At 41.6% G+C, this 18,826-nt stretch overlaps 1 protein-coding gene across 2 annotated transcripts in view; it reads left to right on the forward strand.

Moving 5' to 3' along the window:
- The window catches only part of LOC129330867 (rho GTPase-activating protein 39-like), an 88,769-nt gene that overhangs the window by 48,052 nt on the left and 21,891 nt on the right, over positions 1-18,826 (forward strand). For both annotated transcript variants that reach the window (XM_054981106.1, XM_054981107.1), the window contains exon 2: positions 8,319-8,717. In XM_054981106.1, the coding sequence (XP_054837081.1) occupies positions 8,319-8,717 (399 nt within the window). The remainder of the gene's footprint in view (positions 1-8,318; positions 8,718-18,826) is intronic.

The raw sequence follows: 18,826 nt of genomic DNA on the forward strand, positions 1-18,826 counted from the left end.
ATAAGTTGGTGTGGGGTTGGATGATTTTGATGCTTTAGTGCAAAACCAGAAGCATGAGTATGGCCAATCTCCAGATGGGGCCTGGAGATCTCCCAAAATTACATCTCCAGATGACAAAGATCAGTTTCCCTGGAGAAAATGGCTGCTTTGGAGGGTGGCCTCTAAGGCATTATATCCTGTTGAGGTCCCTCCTCTCCCCAGGCTCCATCCCCAAATTTCCAGAGATTTCCCAGTCTGGAGCTGACAACCCTCCTCCCAAAGGAAAGTCCTGTATGTGTGTGGCTGTGGTGTGTCAGACATCATTTTCCTATGTATTCTGCACCATCCATACTGACCCCAATTGCTTTGGTTTTATTTACTTCATTTATATCCCACTTTTCTCCCTAAGAGGGACCCATTAGATTGGCTGATTTAGTTTAGAGAGGTTGTTTTTCAGATCAAACCTAGTGGGCCCACTCTCTGTCCATACTGAATCTGTCATAGTTTTTAAAAATATTGGTGAGAGGAACACATGAAAAGATGCTGATTGTATTCTGGTATTTAAAAGAGAGAGAAAAAGTGGATGAGTTATTCACCCTATGTTTTTATACATAAATCATATTTTTAGCAGCCTTGCAAATAGTTGTTTAGGGGATAGTCATTCAACCTTAGTTGTACTTCTACTGTTACCCTCTGTCACCACCATGACAATGTTCACATGTGGCAGGGACCATATGTAATATCAGTATACACTTGTTTTTTTTTCTTTGCATGGGCACTCTTATATCACATCCAATGCATGTACATCTGAATATGTGATTTAAACCCCACATTTATCCAGGCACTGGCCTTGGTTTTATTTCCAAAGTGTGTGCGCATTGTTTCTTCCTTAAAAACAGGTGCAACCCATGGACATGCAGAGGACATACAGATGTTCACTGTAACATGTAAACAGGGCTTGGGTGCCAAGTCTGCTTCTCTCTCATTTCTAGAGCTTAGCAGAAAACTAAGATTAGGAGAACGGAGGAGTGCTGAGTATAGGGCTTCTATACCTGTTTGTTAATATGCATGACTCCAGAGAGAGAAAGAGAAAGATCCGGTGCTGTCTGCCACTCATCAGAGGTTCACTACAGACAAACAGGAAACTGGCAGATGCTGCTGCTGGCTTTATTGGGCCCTTAGAAAAGCAGTTCATCTGTGTAAAAGATGCTTATGGCGCTTGTGAGATCTTCAGGTTTGCAAGAAGGGGCGGCAGGCTTCTGTTTGGAATTTAAATATAAGCAGGGCTTTTTTTCAGCTGGAACGCGGTGGAACGGAGTTCTGGCACCTCTTTAAATGGTCACATGGCTGGTGGCCCCGCCCCCTGATCTCCAGACAGAGGAGAGTTTATATTGCCCTCCGTGCCGCTGAGTTTAGATTGCCCTCCGCACCGCTGAGCTGAGCAGCACAGAGGGCGATCTAAACTCCCCTCTGTCTGGAGATCAGGGGGTGGGGCCACCGGCCATGTAACCATTTTTGCCAAGGGCAATTTAAACTTTAAAAAACTCCTCCCTTGTTCCAGCTGACCCAAAGTGATGTCATTGTGCAGTCCTGAATTCCACCACTGAGTTCCACCACCTCTTTTCCTAGAAAAAAGCCCTGAATATAAGAGACCTGGTACAAGGTCAGAGAGTCTGTTCCAGTACGTTAGATCCGGTTTTGTGGATGCGCAGTTGAAAATTCTAGTATCTTAAGAATGATATGAAATCCCAAAAACATGCAAAAGAAGTTGTACTTTAAAGCGCCAAAATTACACTCACAGGCTTAACCCATTTATAGGGCAAGAATCAGAGCCTGTTAGGTCCCTGTTGCCAGGTCATTGCTACATGATGTGATTACCTGCCTTGCTATGCAGCTGAGCATTTGATTGGTTTGTTTTTTGTTCATACTGGCACGAAGCCCTGGGGGGGAGGGGGGAGCTAATTGCAGTTATATTAATAGCCCTTTGATCAGCTGTGCTGCTTTTAAATATCCTCTGAGTTTTCTTATACACTAGGGTTTCCCTTGTGTGAGTCATGCTGCTCTGCAAAAATGCTTGCACGTTCTCTTCTTTGCAAAATTATTTATTCTGCAGACTATAGTTATGTGTGTCAATCAGCCTTTATTTAAAGTTTGTGCCAAATATGGTTTTGAGTCAGTTGTTCTGTACTTGATTTGTAAATAAGTCTGAAAAAAATCATTAGGACATTTACAGAAATTACTATACATAAGAACATTTAAACATTATTTAGGAGATACAAATATAAAATTCAAACTGCTTATATCAGGAGACTTGATAGAAACGTGTTCCTTTTCTAAAGTGAATGTAAGGGCAGATAACAGCATCTACAGGGGAGAGAATTGCTGGGTGGGAGTTTCCCACCAACTCCCTTTCTCCCACTCACCAATTCTTCCCTGCAAGTATCACCCATGGTCAGTTTTGAAAGTCTCCCTCGTTCAGCCTGCAACCCCAGAAGGTAACAAAAAAGGAACCAACCCAAAGACTCCAATCTTGGGAAGGGAAGCATTTGAATAGGAGAACTGGTAGGTAGAGGGAAAAATTAAGCCTCTCCCCCTCTTATCCACCAGTTCCCCCCTTTAAGTGCCCCCACTTCCCCACCATTTGGCACATGCAGGACTGAAACCAAGTATTTGCCAAGATAATATGGGGGACATAAGATTTAGCTTGTTGTCTTCAGGCTGTAGATGTGTGCAGACTCTGCATCATTTTGAGTTTAACCGTTTGAGGAGCTTTTTGTGTTCTGCACATATTAGTTGAGAGTGGGCAAAAAAGCAGAATAAGATCGTCAGTGCTTAGTGGTTTGCTGTATACCTCAGCCCCATATTGTTCACTTTCTTGATGAAAAGTTCATGGGGTTTTAATAGCACTGCTGGTTGTGCTCAGAGAATTGAATGGGCATTACCGTAAGCAGTTGTTTTCTTCAATTTATATATTTGTGTTATTTATAGTCAGTCTTTCTCACTGAGACATGAGGTGGATTACACAGTGTAAATCTATATGATCAATGGCTGGGACATTCAATAAACAATACATAGGATACGGATTGCAGACTTTGAAAACAAGCATAATTCTGAACACAGAGATGAAATACTGCTGAACCAAAACATTAGTAATTTGATGTGACCTATTAAACAGCACAGAAATTACCCAGTAGGATCATATCTATATCCACAGATAGTACCCAGTAGTGTAGTCTACAGTCCCTGTCCCTTTACCAGAGCTTCTCTCTGAACCATTTCCTTTCTGCTTAGTCCTATTGCCTGAGTAAAAAAAAACCTCCTGAATTCTGTTTTGCATAGTTTGCAGAAAACCAAGAGCATGGGAGCTTGACCTCTTCAGGCAGGCTGTTCCATAAAGTAGGGGCCACTACAGAGAATGCACGTGGACAGGCTACTCTTGAGTCAGGAGAAAGCTTTTTTTTCAGGGGCATTAACTTGCTTCTTTAGCAGCAGTGCTGGATCCAGAATAATCTCTTCATTCTTAACTAAGTCTGCACTCCAGTGAAAGTGGGAACCATAATTTCCTTCAAGATCTCTGCCTTCTCAACCAGCATCACTTCCATTGTGTCTGGGTTCAGTTTTAGTTAGTTTGTCTTCAGCGATTTCATCACAGCTGTCAGGCGGCAATTCAGACCACTACTGCGTCACCAGGGGATTTGGATAGAGAGGTATGGAACTGACATCCAATTCCATAGCTACAAATGATTTCTTCTAAAGACTTTACACTGAGGTTGAATAACATGCATGATAAGATTGCACCTTGTGGTACCCTGCAAGATAATTCCCACACTGAAGAAAGCTGGTCACCAACAGTAACCCTTTGAGTCCATTCCTTAGCACCTTATTTTCAAGGTGGGATGGTTTCCTAAATTGCAGTAGAATAATTTATGATATGGTAGCAATGACTATGATATCAATTACTATGGGAAAAATTGCCCCCCAAAGAGTCAGCTAGAGCTGTGTCTCTGACTGCCCATTCTCTATTTGGCATCTTCATCTTTGCTTTGTCTGAGCTGCATGAGACAAGAATCTATGGAAATTCTTCGTTCTGTAGTTCATCCAGTCCCCCAGAAAGCGCCATGGAGTTGCTTCCTTTATGTTTGATTTTCAAAGAGGATAGAAGGTGTTATCCAGACTATTTGGTCTTCAAGCTTGAAAAATATCTTCCTGCCCCCTTGATAATGCTGCAGAAGAAAACAATAATGAATTTTCCATTTGTAACTGAATACATGCCTTCCGAAATCTAACAGTAAAAAATAGGTGCATCCTTTCACAATTGGTAAAAATGGGAGGTTCATAGCAAATGACCAAGTAGAGATAGTCAAAACATTTTAATGAGAGCTTATACTGTGTGCTGCTAAGGAGTTTTTGAAATATTAACATCGTAATGAAGAGTTAAAGAACCAGATAATAGTTCATTGCATGGTTGAGGGGACCCTGTTGTCCTAGTGCTGTACTCTTCAGGAGACCCCTCCCCTCAAACCAGAGTATGGACATTTCAGTGAACATTTTTTTCCCAGGAGAAAACTTTAGGTGTTCTAGAGGTGTGCTTTGAAACAGGAGTAAAAGTCAGGGACAATACTGCAAGGTGTTCCCCTTGTAGCACCAAACTGAGCAGTTACAACCTTATAAAACTGCTGACTTCAATGGACTTAGAAAATTGCAATGCTGTTTAGGATGGAATTGTTACTCCTCTGTATTAGAATTCCATAAAGTGCATATCAACAAATGGTGCACTTAGTGAAAGAGCAAGTCTTTATCTATGAAACAGACTCGTGGATGGTGTAAGGAATTAAATGTAGGAACCGAATGAGAAGGAATGAAGGCCCTTGAAAATGCGAGTCCTAGCATTTCTACTGACCATTTTAGAATATCCGACAATTTATAGTAGGCCAAATTATAATTTTTATAATGTGATGTTAAGATCCCAGGCTTGACTATATTGGCTGAACTGGGAAGCATATATATATGAGGCCAGTGAATGAGATCGTCCAGAGCTTTGGAGTTGGGTGTCATCATTGTGCAGATGACACCCAGCTCTGTATTTCATTATCAAAGTCTCCAGATGCGTCCCATTTGGTTCTGAACCTCTGCTTTTAGGCTGTGGTCAGAACAAGGTGAATCCAGACAAGACCAGAAGTACTGTTGGTTAGGAAGAATGATTTTCTACAGGGACTGAATCCACTTGTCCTAGATAGTTGGCTTTTTCAGAGTAGGTTAAGAGCTTCAAGGTGCTAATGGACCTGGTTTGCTCTTTGAAAAGTAGGTTGGCATCGTCTGTCAGCTGGATCTCATTTGCCAACTCTCTCGTCACCTAGACTCAACCAATCTGGCCACGCTGATCCATGCTTCTGTTACCCCTTGGTCGGATTACTCCAATGCTTTCTATAGGACTGCCCTTGAAAACAACCCAGAAACTATAACTGGTTGAGAATGCAGCAGCCCAAATATTGTCAGGGGCTAGACACTGAGGGTTGTTATTTTATTTCAATTTTAACTGTGAATGTTTTAATCTATTATTGTAAGCCACCTTGAAACACAAGGAAAAGCAAAGTAAAATGATATAATAAATAAATAAAAGTGCGATCTGTTTAATGCAGACAGAGCGCTTGTTTGTGTAATTATATAACTTATTTTGCAGAGCTCCTCAGTCTGCTCTCAAGTTGCCTGTGTTAGAGAAAGGACCAATTGACAGGGTTTCAGTGGGGGCTCTGCATGCCTTCTTGTGGCATCTTGAATATGACAAAACAGAATCTGTGAGTGTACTAAGAATTTCCCTGACAAAGCAGTGGCATTCAAGTCACACAAAGTTGGAGTCTCTGTTGTTTACACTTGTGAGAACAATGCTTTGATATTTACAGGCACCCAGGCAGTTAATTCCCATAGCACTATCCAACCCACCTCCCCACCCCAGATTGCTAGTACAATTTACTGCTAGCCCTGTCATCTCAACAAATATGCTGTTTATCCTATTCAGATCTTAAGTTTAAAGAAGTCTACAGCATAGAAAAATAATTTGGTATTTCTTAATTATTTTGGAGTGGAGGCATTTGGGGATACAAAATGTATTATAGTCCATCCTTGTTCAAGCAGAGACACTAGTCCTACATGTAGATGCTTCTTGAAATCTGGAGAGTAAGAAAAGCTGTATGTGGCAAATAACTGATATGAAGTGGATTTCCCATATAAATGGCATGGTATTTTCCAAAATATGTGGGGAACCACTTTGACCAACTTGCTTGCTATGTGATACTTAGTTTACTGTATTTCAGATAGCTGCCATTCTACAGAAATTTGAACTGGACAATTGAACAATTAAGTACTCACTGTTCTAACACAGATCTAAGCCAGATAAATTGCAATTTGCAACTGCACATTTTTTTTTAAAAAGGAGAGAGTTGTAATATCTTGAAACAAGACCAAGAGTAAAGAGTCACCAAATTCATTCCAGCATAAGTTTTCATGATTCAGAGCTCCTTTTATCAGGTGCACTGGAGTGTATATCCATTAGGTCAGTGCTTTTTTGTGCCACTGGACTCCTGTTGTAGTTTGCTGCTATAGACTAACATAGCTACCCAACTTGAATTGTAGAATCTTGAGTAGCATTTAGTATACTTTTGTGGACTAGACCTATTTCTTAAAAAGTAGATGCTACTCTATAACTTCTTGTGTCACAATTAGACATGGGCACGAACCCCCCCCAAAAAAGAACCACATGATTCACGGTTCATAGCATTCCACGGAACCTCAAACCACAAACTTCCGACCTTTTCCCAGTTCGAGAATTGGTTCATGGTTCGTAGTTCGTGGCATTTCAACTGCCCTGCACCAGCTGCTGAAGCCAGTGTGGGGTGTTTGAAACAGACAGCCCCTTTCTTCTGCTTCCCTGGCAGCAGGAGAAATGGGCTGTCAGTTTCATCGACCCTGTGCCAGTTTCAGCCCATCGGCTGAACCCAGTGCGAGGTCTGTGAAACTCCTGCCAGAGTGGCAGGAGAAAGGGGCTGTCAGTTTCACAGCCCCTGCGCTGGGTTCAGCCACGGGGTCTGTGAAACTGACAGTCTCTTTTCCTGCTGCCTGAGCTGTCAGTTTCATAGACCCTTTGCTGGAACCAGTGTGGGACCTGCAAAACTGACAGCCTGGGCAGCAGGAGAAAGGGGCTGACAGTTTCACAGTCCCCGTGCTGGAACCAGTACGGGTTCTGTAAAACTGACAGCCCGAGCAGCAGAAGAAAGGGACTGTCAGTTTCACAGCCTGCGCACTGGGTTCAGCTGCAGGATCTGTGAAACTGACAGTCTCTTTCTCCTGCTGCCTGGGCTGTTAGTTTCACAGACCCCACACTGGAACTGGTGCGGGTTCTGTAAAACTGACAGCCCGAGCAGCAGGAGAAAGGGGCTGTCAGTTTTATAGCCTGCGCACTGGATTCGGCTGCGGGATCTGTGAAACTGACAGGCTCTTTCTCCTGCTGCCCGGGCTGTCAGCTTCACAGACCCCACGCTGGAACTGGTGCGGGTTCTGGAAAACTGACAGCACGAGCAGCAGGAGAAAGGGGCTGTCAGTTTTATAGCCTGCGCACTGGATTCGGCCGCGGGATCTGTGAAACTGACAGGCTCTTTCTCCTGCTGCCCGGGCTGTCAGCTTCACAGACCCCACGCTGGAACTGGTGCGGGTTCTGGAAAACTGACAGCCCGAGCAGCAGGAGAAAGGGGCTGTCAGTTTTATAGCCTGCGCACTGGATTCAGCCGCGGGATCTGTGAAACTGACAGGCTCTTTCTCCTGCTGCCCAGGCTGTCAGTTTCACAGACCCCACGCTGGAACTGGTGCAGGGTCTGTAAAATTGACAGCCCGGGCAGCAGGAGAAAGATGCTGTCCGTTTCACAGATCCCGCAGCTGAACCCAGTGTGCAGTCTGTGAAACTGACAGCCCCTTTCTCCACTGCCCGGGGTCTGTGAAACTCTAAACCAACCATGGAACGGCTGGTAAAATTCATTTGTTCTGGAAAAATGTGGTCCCACAGAACACGTGTTTCTCTTCAGACGAACCTGCTGTTCCATATGGAATTTTGTTCCCTGGTTCGTTTCGTGCCCATCTCTAGTCACAATGAAGGTGCCACAAGACTTTTTTGGTTTCATTATAACATGTTTGTTAGTAGGCTTGGTTCAGGTGTTGTACATTCAAAGAACCTGTATGTTGTATAAAGGAGGGTTCATGTCCCAAAGTCCCAGATTTGTGTAGTACTGACAAAATTTTTGTGCTTTCAGTTCTGACTAACTATGACTTTTCATTATTGTTTTTTTCCCCAGCTCAGATTGGGTGGAGATCATTGAGCCACGTTCTCGGGAGCGAATGTATGTTAATTTGACAACTGGTGAGTGTGGCTGGGAGCCACCTCCAAACCTCAGAGTTCGTCAGTCTGATGAAAACCAATGGTGGGAGCTCTTTGACCAAAACAATAATCGTTTCTACTACTACAATGCCATCACACAGCAAACCGTGTGGCACAGACCACAGGGCTGTGACATTGTGCCACTTGCTCAGCTCCAGGCCATGAAACGCAGTTCCCAGTCTGACTTCAGGACATCACAACACAGGGGCAGCACAAGTAGTGATGGACGGAATACTCCCATCCAAGTGGCCCTTTTACAAGAGATGGAGAAGGGTAAAGAGGACAACAGTTTGGAGAAGAGACCAGAGACCGGAAGGTAAATAGTGTTCAAACACCTCTCTTTTGAAATGAAGCAGTGCCTGTTTCCAGAGAAGTCATGAGGCAGAGATAGCTCTGAACAGTGGGTTACGCATAGTTGCTGGCTGTGGAAAAAGAATAGGCAGTTTTGTTGTTGTCTGTTCCTGGAACAGGAATCTTGAGCAAAAGTCATTGAGCAGAAGTTCTGGAGCAGAACTAACAGAATTGCAATATATGCCATTCCAAGGACTTCTAAATTCTAGGCAAACTATGCGGTTGGATCTTGGACTGTGGAGACCTGGGTTCACATCTCTACTTAGCTGCGAAGCTCACTGAGTGACCTTTGGCATTACAATAATGGTCTCTTAGCACAATCTACTTCATAGGGTTGTTGTGAGGAAAAAATAGGCTTGGAGGAAGAAGTTAGCAAACCATTCCTTGGAAACAGAACATTATGCTGCTGAATGTTAGGAAAGCCAAGGGTCTCAGAAGAGAGACAGTTGCTAGTGACTGAGACTATTTATATGAGGATTGTAAAAACAGTTTTAAGAGATCTGGAAGTATGATTTGAAGTAAGTGATTTTCATATTTATTAACCAAATGTTAATATGCATCTTTTCATTCAGTGCTTCATGACATTTTTCATGAAGAAGAGAACTCTGAGTTGGTGTGAGACTTAAGCTGCCTACCTATGAACTGTGCATTCTTAAATCCTTATATCTGTAAACTACTGTCATTTAGAGCAAGAGTAAACTTCATAAGAGAATCCTTTTGCTTAGAGAATGTCTCGAAGTTGGCTGGTCAGATGTCTCATTAAAATGTTTGGAAATAGCTCTAATTCAGCTAATATTATCACAGGTGTGGTTTACGTTGCTGGTGATTTCCCCCCCTGTGTAACTCCCCTCTTCTCTGCTTTGACATTTCCCCCCCCCTTTTCTGTAGCACTATTGAAAGCATTTAAACATCTTAGCCATCTTTTCTGTCTGGACAGGGTCAAATGGCATTACAGCCAGTTAAAACATAATAGCTACCCACTCGTATTTTGTTTCTGTCATGTGAAATGCTGCTAGAATGCAATCTGAGCATCTTTCCAAATGCCTCATCTTTTTATGGCAGCTGATTGGTGTCTTGCTGGAAGCACCAAAGTAGATGCTTGCTGTTGCTGTTACAGTGGAGTGAAGACATGAGATAACTTTAGAGCCAGCTAATCAGTTTGATTAAGAAAATGGGGAAGTGACATTGTTCTGTGATGGAGTGCCCTGCTTTACATACAGAAGGTCGCAGGTTCAATCCTTAACATCTTCGGGGATTTCAGATAGCAGATATTGGGGAAGACCTTCCTCTGCCTGAGCTCTTGAAGTCATTGCCAATCAAAGCAGACAATACTGAACTAGGTGGACTAACCATGAATGAGAAAATTGGGTAATGTCATGGATGCTGTTTTCCATAAATGATATGTTTTTACCAAATATTTTTTTTTCCTTTGTGCTAGAGATAGAGCATAGAAATAAAAAGTACAGTACATCCTGGTGCCTGTAGAAGACCATTATAGGGTACAAGAGTCTGCAAAACATTTAAACAATTGGAGCAAGTCTGTAAAAGATGTAGACTAATATTGTATGAAATCCACAAGTGGAGAGGGACTTGCAGAGAGCCAGTTTGGTGTCATGGTTAAGAGTGGCAGGACTCTGCTCTGGAGAACCAGGTTTGATTCCCCACTCCTCCGCTTGAAGCCAGCTGGGTGACCTTGTGTCAGTCACAGCTCTCTTAGAGCTCTCTCAGCCCCACCCACCTCAAAGGGTGATTGTCCTGAGGATAACAATAACACACTTTGTAAACTGCTCTGAGTGTGGCATTAAGTTGTCCTGAAGGATGGTAAATAAATCAAATGTTATTATTATTTATCTGTTCCTTCCTCCTGCTACAGTCCACTGAGCTCCCTGCAATTTTATTCCCAAGACTCAGAAGGCCCTAATGAAAAGCAGAGGGAGCTAAAACAGGGGTCTGCAGTGGGGTGAATCAGTGGAACTGGCCTCCCATCTTGGTTATCAGAAATACCTTTCTGTTGTCATAAGCAGACCAAAGGATTCAAACTGAAATTTTTACCTAAAAATTTTGTTTTAGCATAATCAAGTACAGCATTATACTTGTACAGTAGCAATCCAAATGCCTCTAGAAAACTTCTCCAGAGGGCGTGAAGGAAGCAGCTATCCTTTGTTTATTCCAAGCATTTTGTACAGATCCTGCTGACTCTCTTCTGTTTCTGATTTATACATTTTGAAAAGTGAGATGACATTCCTTAAATGGGAGACCACGACTTAGGCAAGGTTTCCTAGCTGATTATGACATGGATGGCAAAGTCCTTCCTTCAGGAAGCACCCTGGCCTTTCTTTCTCTCTTTCGCTTTCCTGAATAAGCCTTGCTTAGTGTTGTTCCATATTCAAGAGACAGCATTGCTTAAAGTCATAGGGACTTAAATCTCTCAGCAACTTGATAAAGAAATAGTAACTGGATGCTATTTTGTTGAAGAAACTTGCATTCTTCTATTCCCGGAGAAGCTACTCCAACAATAAAGGAACTTATTTCTTGTGGAATCTTCACCAATCGGTCAATTCAGTACAATCCTAAACAGACTTACTCCAGTCTAAGTCCATTGAAATCAATGGGCTTAGACTGGAGTAACTCTGCTTAGGATTGCACTGTTTGAATTGAAAGGAGCATATCACTGTAGAAAAATTAAATTACTGCTTTCAGCAGCGCTGTTTATTCAGTGGTTTTTGCCCATGACGCTGTCCATAAAGTAAAACAATTTTAAAATTGTTTGAATTCCCCCTTTCTTTCTCCATCGTTACAGGGTCAAACTAGTTGGGATACGGAGAGAACCACAATTATGTCCTCTTAGTGTTTTAAAAATGCTCATAGAAACTGCATAGAGGTATGAATGCCTCCTGTTCAGTTTCAGTGATCAAAATTGCCCTGTGCTCCAGCGTGGTATAGTGGTGAAAATGTTGGACTAGGATATGGGAGACCCAGGTTCAAATTCCTGCTCTGCCATAGAAGCTCGCTGAGTGACCTTGAGCCATTCACACGCTCTCAGCCTAATCTACCTTACAGGGATGTAGTGAGGATAAAATAAAGGAGAGGAGACTGTGAGCTGCTTTGGTTTCCCATGGGGAAGAAGGGTGGGGTATAAATGAAGTAAATATAATAAATAGAAGGAAAAAAAACCCATATTTTGCCTGACTTTTTTCCTTTGGGATTTAATAAGAGTTTGAGACAAAGGTCCATTGGCAAAACTGTTCAGGGAGGGGGAAGAGCTGAATCACTCTTCCCATCCACCCATCTGGCCCCAGATCTGAGTCAAGCCCTTGTACCTCATCTATTAGCATTTTAAAAACACTTGGAAGATTCAGGTACTGATCTCCTTTGTGTTTTGAACTCTCTCGTGCTGTTACAGGGCCACCACTACCACCCTCTAAGGGTATAATTACAAACCAGCACACATGTTTAATACTTAGGGATTATAAATAAGAGGACATTTCCAGCTATCAGTTAAATGCAGATCCTTTGTCGGACTGTACAGATGACTACAATGAGTATCACTTCCTAGTAAGGGCAGTTTTGTTTTACCTGATCTTTGCAGGGCCTGGATTTCTTCTTCAGGTTGTTTGGGAATTGAATTGTTCCTCTACTAAGGTCCAGCCGAACTTTTCTCTCATCTGTGTGAATATACAGAGGCATTTCTTGATGAGCATTAGCCATAGTTAAGCAGCGTCCTCTTTTGTTTTTCTTTTGGCCTTATTTCTGGCACTGGTTCTGGCCGTAGGCTCTGGGACAAACCTGGATAGTTGGTGGTAGACAAAGAGGATGCTGGCAAAGCATAGCTGTGTGCTGTTTGTATCAAAGTGCAAGAGCAGCATGAATTTAAAGTCCTAATATTGTAGGAGCACTAATAAGCATTAATAAGCTTCTTGCTGAACAAGGTGACTCTGTAGCTGTCTAGCCAGGGCCAAAGGGATGAAACAACAAATGGATAATTTGCCTTTCTCTTTTGTGTCTCCATAATGAAACCTTAGAGACCAACAAGATTTCCAGGGTGTAAGCTTTCGAGTGTCCCTTCTTCCAGACATCTGGATGGCTGAGCTTTGCACAGAGGACTCTCTTAATACATACACACATTATGGACCTTCCTGAGCTCATGAAACTCTCAACCCAGAAAGTCAGTTTTCCAATAAGTCATGTGATAACTTTTTATTAGGCCAACATCTGTTCCAAGTGTGTGTAAGTTTCAGATCTTCACAGTACTTCTCGGCTCTCACAGCAAGCAGAGCACATGTTGGCTTATTTACAGCTGAGCACTCACATTTCCAATGTATTCTTTGGCTTTCAGCAGACCAATCAAAAGCAGTGAAGTTTGGAATTTACTGCCTTTAAGTAAATTTGGACATTCCAGGAGCAATTTCATGCCTTTTCGTTAACTTGTAAAAAAGTTCTAAGCACAATCATATTGCCAGAAACCATACTTTTCTGGCTCACTGGAACTAAATGGCATATCAGGAGAGCTGGGGGCAGTTTATTTGCTGAAAGCAACCATTTGTCTGGTAGGTGGGGCTTGAAAGATGCTTCTCTTAAGTATACCTGGTAGTGGAACCAGGAATTAGACATGATAATTGAAAGTAATTTTGCAAATATCAGTTCCTAACATTGTAGATATCTAAAAACACTAAACATAATATTTTTTATCATCATCTTGTAATTGCGTGAACTCTGTTTTTAGAATTTAGGAGAATAGTGAATGTTTAGTAACGGACTGGGATGCCCTGCATCACTTGGGATTGTAGCAGGGTAGGTTTATACACAGCACCAAGATTTGTAATTCTTTGTTTTTGTTGTCTTGACTAATTCAGAAGCAGCAGTTATTCCGTTTGTGGGGAAGTTTCCCTGAACATTTCCATTATGGGGTCAACATCATTGTGGAGAATACACCTCATATTGAGAGGACCCATTATTAAACTATGACTGTCTTATTTGGTTACCTGAAACAAAGGGAAAATGACAATTAATACTTCTTTTTGAAGGAAGCCCAGTATAGTCTGCCGAACAGTTAAAAATTGCATTCTATAATATTCCAGTGTGCCCTTTTGAATCCTCATTCTCTAAGGGTATAACTCGTGTCATGAGTATGCTCAAGCCAGCAATTTTAGGTATTAGGGGAGTTCAGAATGCCACAAACCTAAACACAAGCTCTCTGAATAATTTTATTTGACATACTAATTTGTCAAACATTTAATAAACATTATAATAGAAGTAAAGGTAAGTGTCAAGCATCCAAATACTTATCAGTCATACAAGTACCAGTATACTCCTTGGCTGAAACACTGGAAACTGTGAGGCTTCCATGTTGGAATGTGCACATACATCGCTTGAATGGTAATCCTACTGTGAAAGTGCACTTCCTGCATTTTCTTTAGATGTACAAGTCTCTCCATCAGAGTGAGCTTGGGAAACTGGTTTGTGTGTTCAGTGTAGAAGACAGTTGTGCACACTACTGACTGGAAACTGATGATATTTCTAACCTACCTCCTCCACCATCCCTAAAGCATTTTCAACATTTAAAAAAATGTAATTGACTTTATACAAAAAAGAAAGAAATGGATGAGTGGGGTGAATGTACAATTCATTGCGTAAGGCACATATGGTGTTTTAAAAAGTTAAAAAGGCTTGACAAGGAAGGGCAACACAGATTGCTGAATCAGTTCTGATTTGCACTTGTTTTGGAAGGCACATTTGCTGAGCAATTGCATAGAATACTTATGTTTATATCTGCATAAATAAAAGAACTAGATACTTGTTTTTGGAAGAAGGGAAGCTAAACATTTAAGAATGGGTCTTGGGAATATTTCTGGGAGAGGCCGTGTGCTGGAACTCTCTGTTATACAAAGGATTTAGGACTCGGCAGAAACAGAGAAGGCTCTTTTTGAAAATATAAAAACTAGCAGTAAGCAAAGTCTCCAACAATGTCAAGAATGGACAACAGTGCAGTCCGAAACAGAGTTATGCTCTTTTAAGCCCATTGACTTTAATGGATTTAGAAGGGTATAGCTCTGTTTAGGATAGCACTATAAATGCAGTATGAACCTCACCCTGAGGAGCAATTCTGTACAAATCAAAATTTTCAAACTGCATTTTGAACTTCTATATACTACCTGTGCTTCATGTTATCTAATGTCAGTCCTAGAATTGCTTATGTTCTGTTTCAGCAATTCTTCAACTCTGTATTGGATCCTTGCTAATGCTATGTCTTTGTAAAATCCTATGACATTGTTTATGGAAATGTCCTTGACACTGTTTGGAAATGTCCTTGATACTGTATGGAAATTAGTACTGATTGTACTAATCCCACACTATGTAATCCTCTTTGAGTCTTTGCGAGAAAGGCGAACTATAAATGATAAACAAATAAATAAATACTGGTTGATCCTACTTTAAAAGGCACTACTTTGACTGTGATTTTGTTCTACTCATCCAGCATCGATAGTTGATTTAAATCAGATACAAGTAGGGTTGCCAGGTCCAGGTTGGGAAATTCCTGATTTTGGGGGTGGGGCCTGGAAAGAATGGAGTTTGGGGAGGGGAGGGGCCTCAATGGGGTATAATGCCATAAATGCTGCCATTTTCTCCAGGGGAACTGATCTCTGTGGCCTGGAGATCAGTTGTAATTCCAGGAGATCTTCAGCCACCACCTGGAGGCTGGCAACCCTAGATATAAGATTCAATTTGAAAAAGAATGTGTTTACTAAACCTAAATCTAGAAGATTAATTAGGGATTCCCCCCCCCTCATTTTTCATGGGCATTTCAGAATAGTAGTATTAAACAACTACTTGGCTTGTTATCCTTCCTCTTGTCTTCTGCTTGAGAAAAGGGAAGAATGGCGCTCACTAGTTATAAGTGCTAAAATTGTCTAGGGTCTCCTTTCTCATTTCTTGATCTAGTTGTAACAGCTGAAGTCCTCTTCTCACTTTCTCTCTAACATGATATCTGTCATAAAAAACCCTCTTCTTCCCCCAGTGTGACAGAGTTTGAAGTAGTTGGCCCACAGTTGAAGTAGTCGCCCACAGCACTGAGCCTAAGAACATTAGGGGCTGCTGTTTGAAGAAAAACAAACAAGATTACTGGCTCAGAATGTTGATAAGATGGACAGAATCATGGACAAAATGCTAAAAGGCAAAGTTCAGCCAGTCCCATATGAACAGCTGCCTGTGATGCTGTTAAATCTTGTTTAGTATGAACAAAGACAACTGTTTAAAACAGAGAGAACACCTGTTTAAGAACCATCTAAAAACACAAGTCCTTTTGCAGTTTTGACACATGTGTAGAGCTGGCACCTACACAGCAATTTTTCTAAATGAAAGCTGGCAAGGCCTGACAGGATTGTGCAAGTTGGCAGCCCTGCCTTCCCCCTGGTGGAGCTAGGGTGCATCTGTTCTAACCTATCAGCTGGTCACATGGAAGGTTCTTCAGTTTCAACAACATGGCAGGTGGAAAAGGCTTGCAAAGAGCAGATTGCATAGAGGAAGGAGAAAGTGGTGCTTAAAATAGAAAGGGAAAATAGCAGGAACTGGGTTGGTTGCCCTCGTTTATTGTGGTTTAATTTTGTCTCTTATATACTTAAGTGATTTCTTTAGAGATCCAGATTTTGCACCAAGGAACACTTAGCTTTGGCATTACAAAATAGAATGCTGGCTCATGTGGCTGTCTGAAAAAAAAATGCTATTGTACTAAAATATAAGATGCTTTGGTAGTGCTCAGGTTCAGCTACTGTAATGCACTTTAAGTTAGGCTGCATTTGAAAACAATTTGGACATTTAACATTGGCAGTGTTAATGGGGAGGCTCATGTATTACCCCAGTTTTACACCAATTACACTTCAACTTTGCTTTCGGATCCAATTAAAACTACTGGTGCTGACCTTTAAAGCCCTAAATGGCCTTGGCCAGGGTATCAGAGGGATTTCCTTCACTCACGTGAGCCTCTCTGTAGTCTAAAATGAACCCGCTGTGCTCTTCTGTGCATGCCTATCCAGAGTGAGGTAAGATTAGTGGGTATGCGGGAGAGGGTTTTCACAGCTGAGGGCCGCTGGCTTTGGAACTTCCTGCCTGATCAGACCTCTTGTTGTTGGCCTTCTGGTGGCTGATGACAACACTTCTTTTTTTTTTTTTGAGAGCCCTGATGGGCTGAACCCAGCTTGGATTGTTTTAGTGTCAAGTTCATGATTATGCCCTCCCCCTTTGTTGCTGTTATTTTTGTGACTTCTTGGTTTTCGTCTGCTTTTGCAGCTTTTTTTGCTGCTTTAGTTTTAGGGTGCTGTTGTTGTTTGTGGCTTTTCTTGTCTGTTTTAATTTTTGTATTTTTTTTAAGTTTTAATGTTTGTAAGGTGCCCTGGATACTGTAGTATAGGCAGAGTATAAATATAGTAAAATATTTTATTGTTTTTGTGGAACATATGATATTCATTATGGTTTTAAATGATGTGATGCACCCTGAGCCTGCTTGCTGGGAGGGTGGAATAAAAGTCCAAAATAAATAAATAATAAATAAGTACCAGTGGAAGAATAACTTAAATATAGGTTCTTCTGGTTTGTAACATGTAACAGCATGGTTTTGTTAAGTCTAAGGTCTTATAACATTTCTTTTCTGAGGGGGTTTATACATTCAGAAGAATCAAACATTAAAACTTTGTATTTCAGGCAATAGATCTGGTAAACAGAATGAGTCTCTGTCAGTGGCGGAAATGCTGCCACTCGCAGATTCCATCTCACCCAGAACTCTCCCACTTTTTAGGGCTTTATTCTTTCTCAGTAATATATAAAACTTAGATGCTGACTAGGACTGCCCCTGACAGGCCTCAAGTGATAAACTACAGCCTAGTGTGCAGAGAGCGAAAACATTCTATGCATAAAAAAGGGGCTGCAAATTCATTATTTTACTTTGAATATGGCATTGTGAAGACTGTCTTTAAAACCTTAAACCACAAGATATCTTTTAAAGCCTAAATCAGGTCATCTGCCAAGAACTTCCTTTTCACAGCTTGAAGACTGGAAACTTTTCTTCTTCTCAGTAAGAGTTACAAGTGCCTCAGTTTAAATCTCCTGGGTTTTGTAAAATTTACCTGAAGTTCAATCCTAAACAGATTACACAGTTCTAAAATCTGTTGAAGTCAGTGGGCTTAGAAAGATGTGAACATTGCATAGGATGGCCCTGCTAGATTCTACAGTGCAGAAATAAGTTTGTAGAACATATTATTTAAACTAAACATGAAAGAATTTATAGGACCTGATTATTGGAGAGGATACAGAGTGGATGTATCTGGGGGTTTTCTTTTTAAAAAATCATGATGGTTTGGCTACTTTGGTACATGGAAGAACTTCCTTGCACAGAAATGCAACTTCCCCCCTCCCCCTCCTGCTACAGCCCAAACTGCCCTCCAAATGCCACTCCTGGGGGGGTCTTCTAGGAGCAGCATGGGGGAGAGGAATTAGAGGGCTGTCCTGGAATAAGCAAGCAGCAAAAATTGCCCTTCTCCACAAGCATGGATCTTTTTGATGGGATCCAACCCTCCATTTTTATTCCATTCTTCTTCTGAGAATCTCAAAACAATGTACATCCTCCTACATTACTCCATAATTTTATCATCATAACATACAGAGGGCAGTGGTACTTCCTTGGAGGCTTCAAGAGGCTGGAGTATGAAAGGCAAACTTTAAACCGAAGCTTTAGAGTGGGGGATTTCCCAGATATTTAGATTATAACTTTTTTTTTTACTTAATGGAGGAAGGGAAGAGGCAGGGTTTTTCACATGCAAGCGGTGTGTGATACTCATACAGGCACAAGCTGCTGTATCGCACATCTGCATTTTTTGTGTGTGAGACAGCGAAAAGATTTTCTTCTGGGGTAGAAAGACCTCTCTAATAGGTTTAGCTGTCTAACACTGCCATCTTAAGCAGTTACACCCTTCTAAGTCCATTGTCTGAGTGAACTGCTCATAGCATCCCCATTTGGATGGGAAAGGGAGAAAAATATGTAGAAGCCCACATTAGCCGGGATCTTAAGAAAAAATATTCTATTCA

This window comes from Eublepharis macularius, chromosome 5, assembly GCF_028583425.1.
Source record: "Eublepharis macularius isolate TG4126 chromosome 5, MPM_Emac_v1.0, whole genome shotgun sequence".
Classification (NCBI taxonomy): Eukaryota; Metazoa; Chordata; class Lepidosauria; order Squamata; family Eublepharidae; genus Eublepharis; species Eublepharis macularius.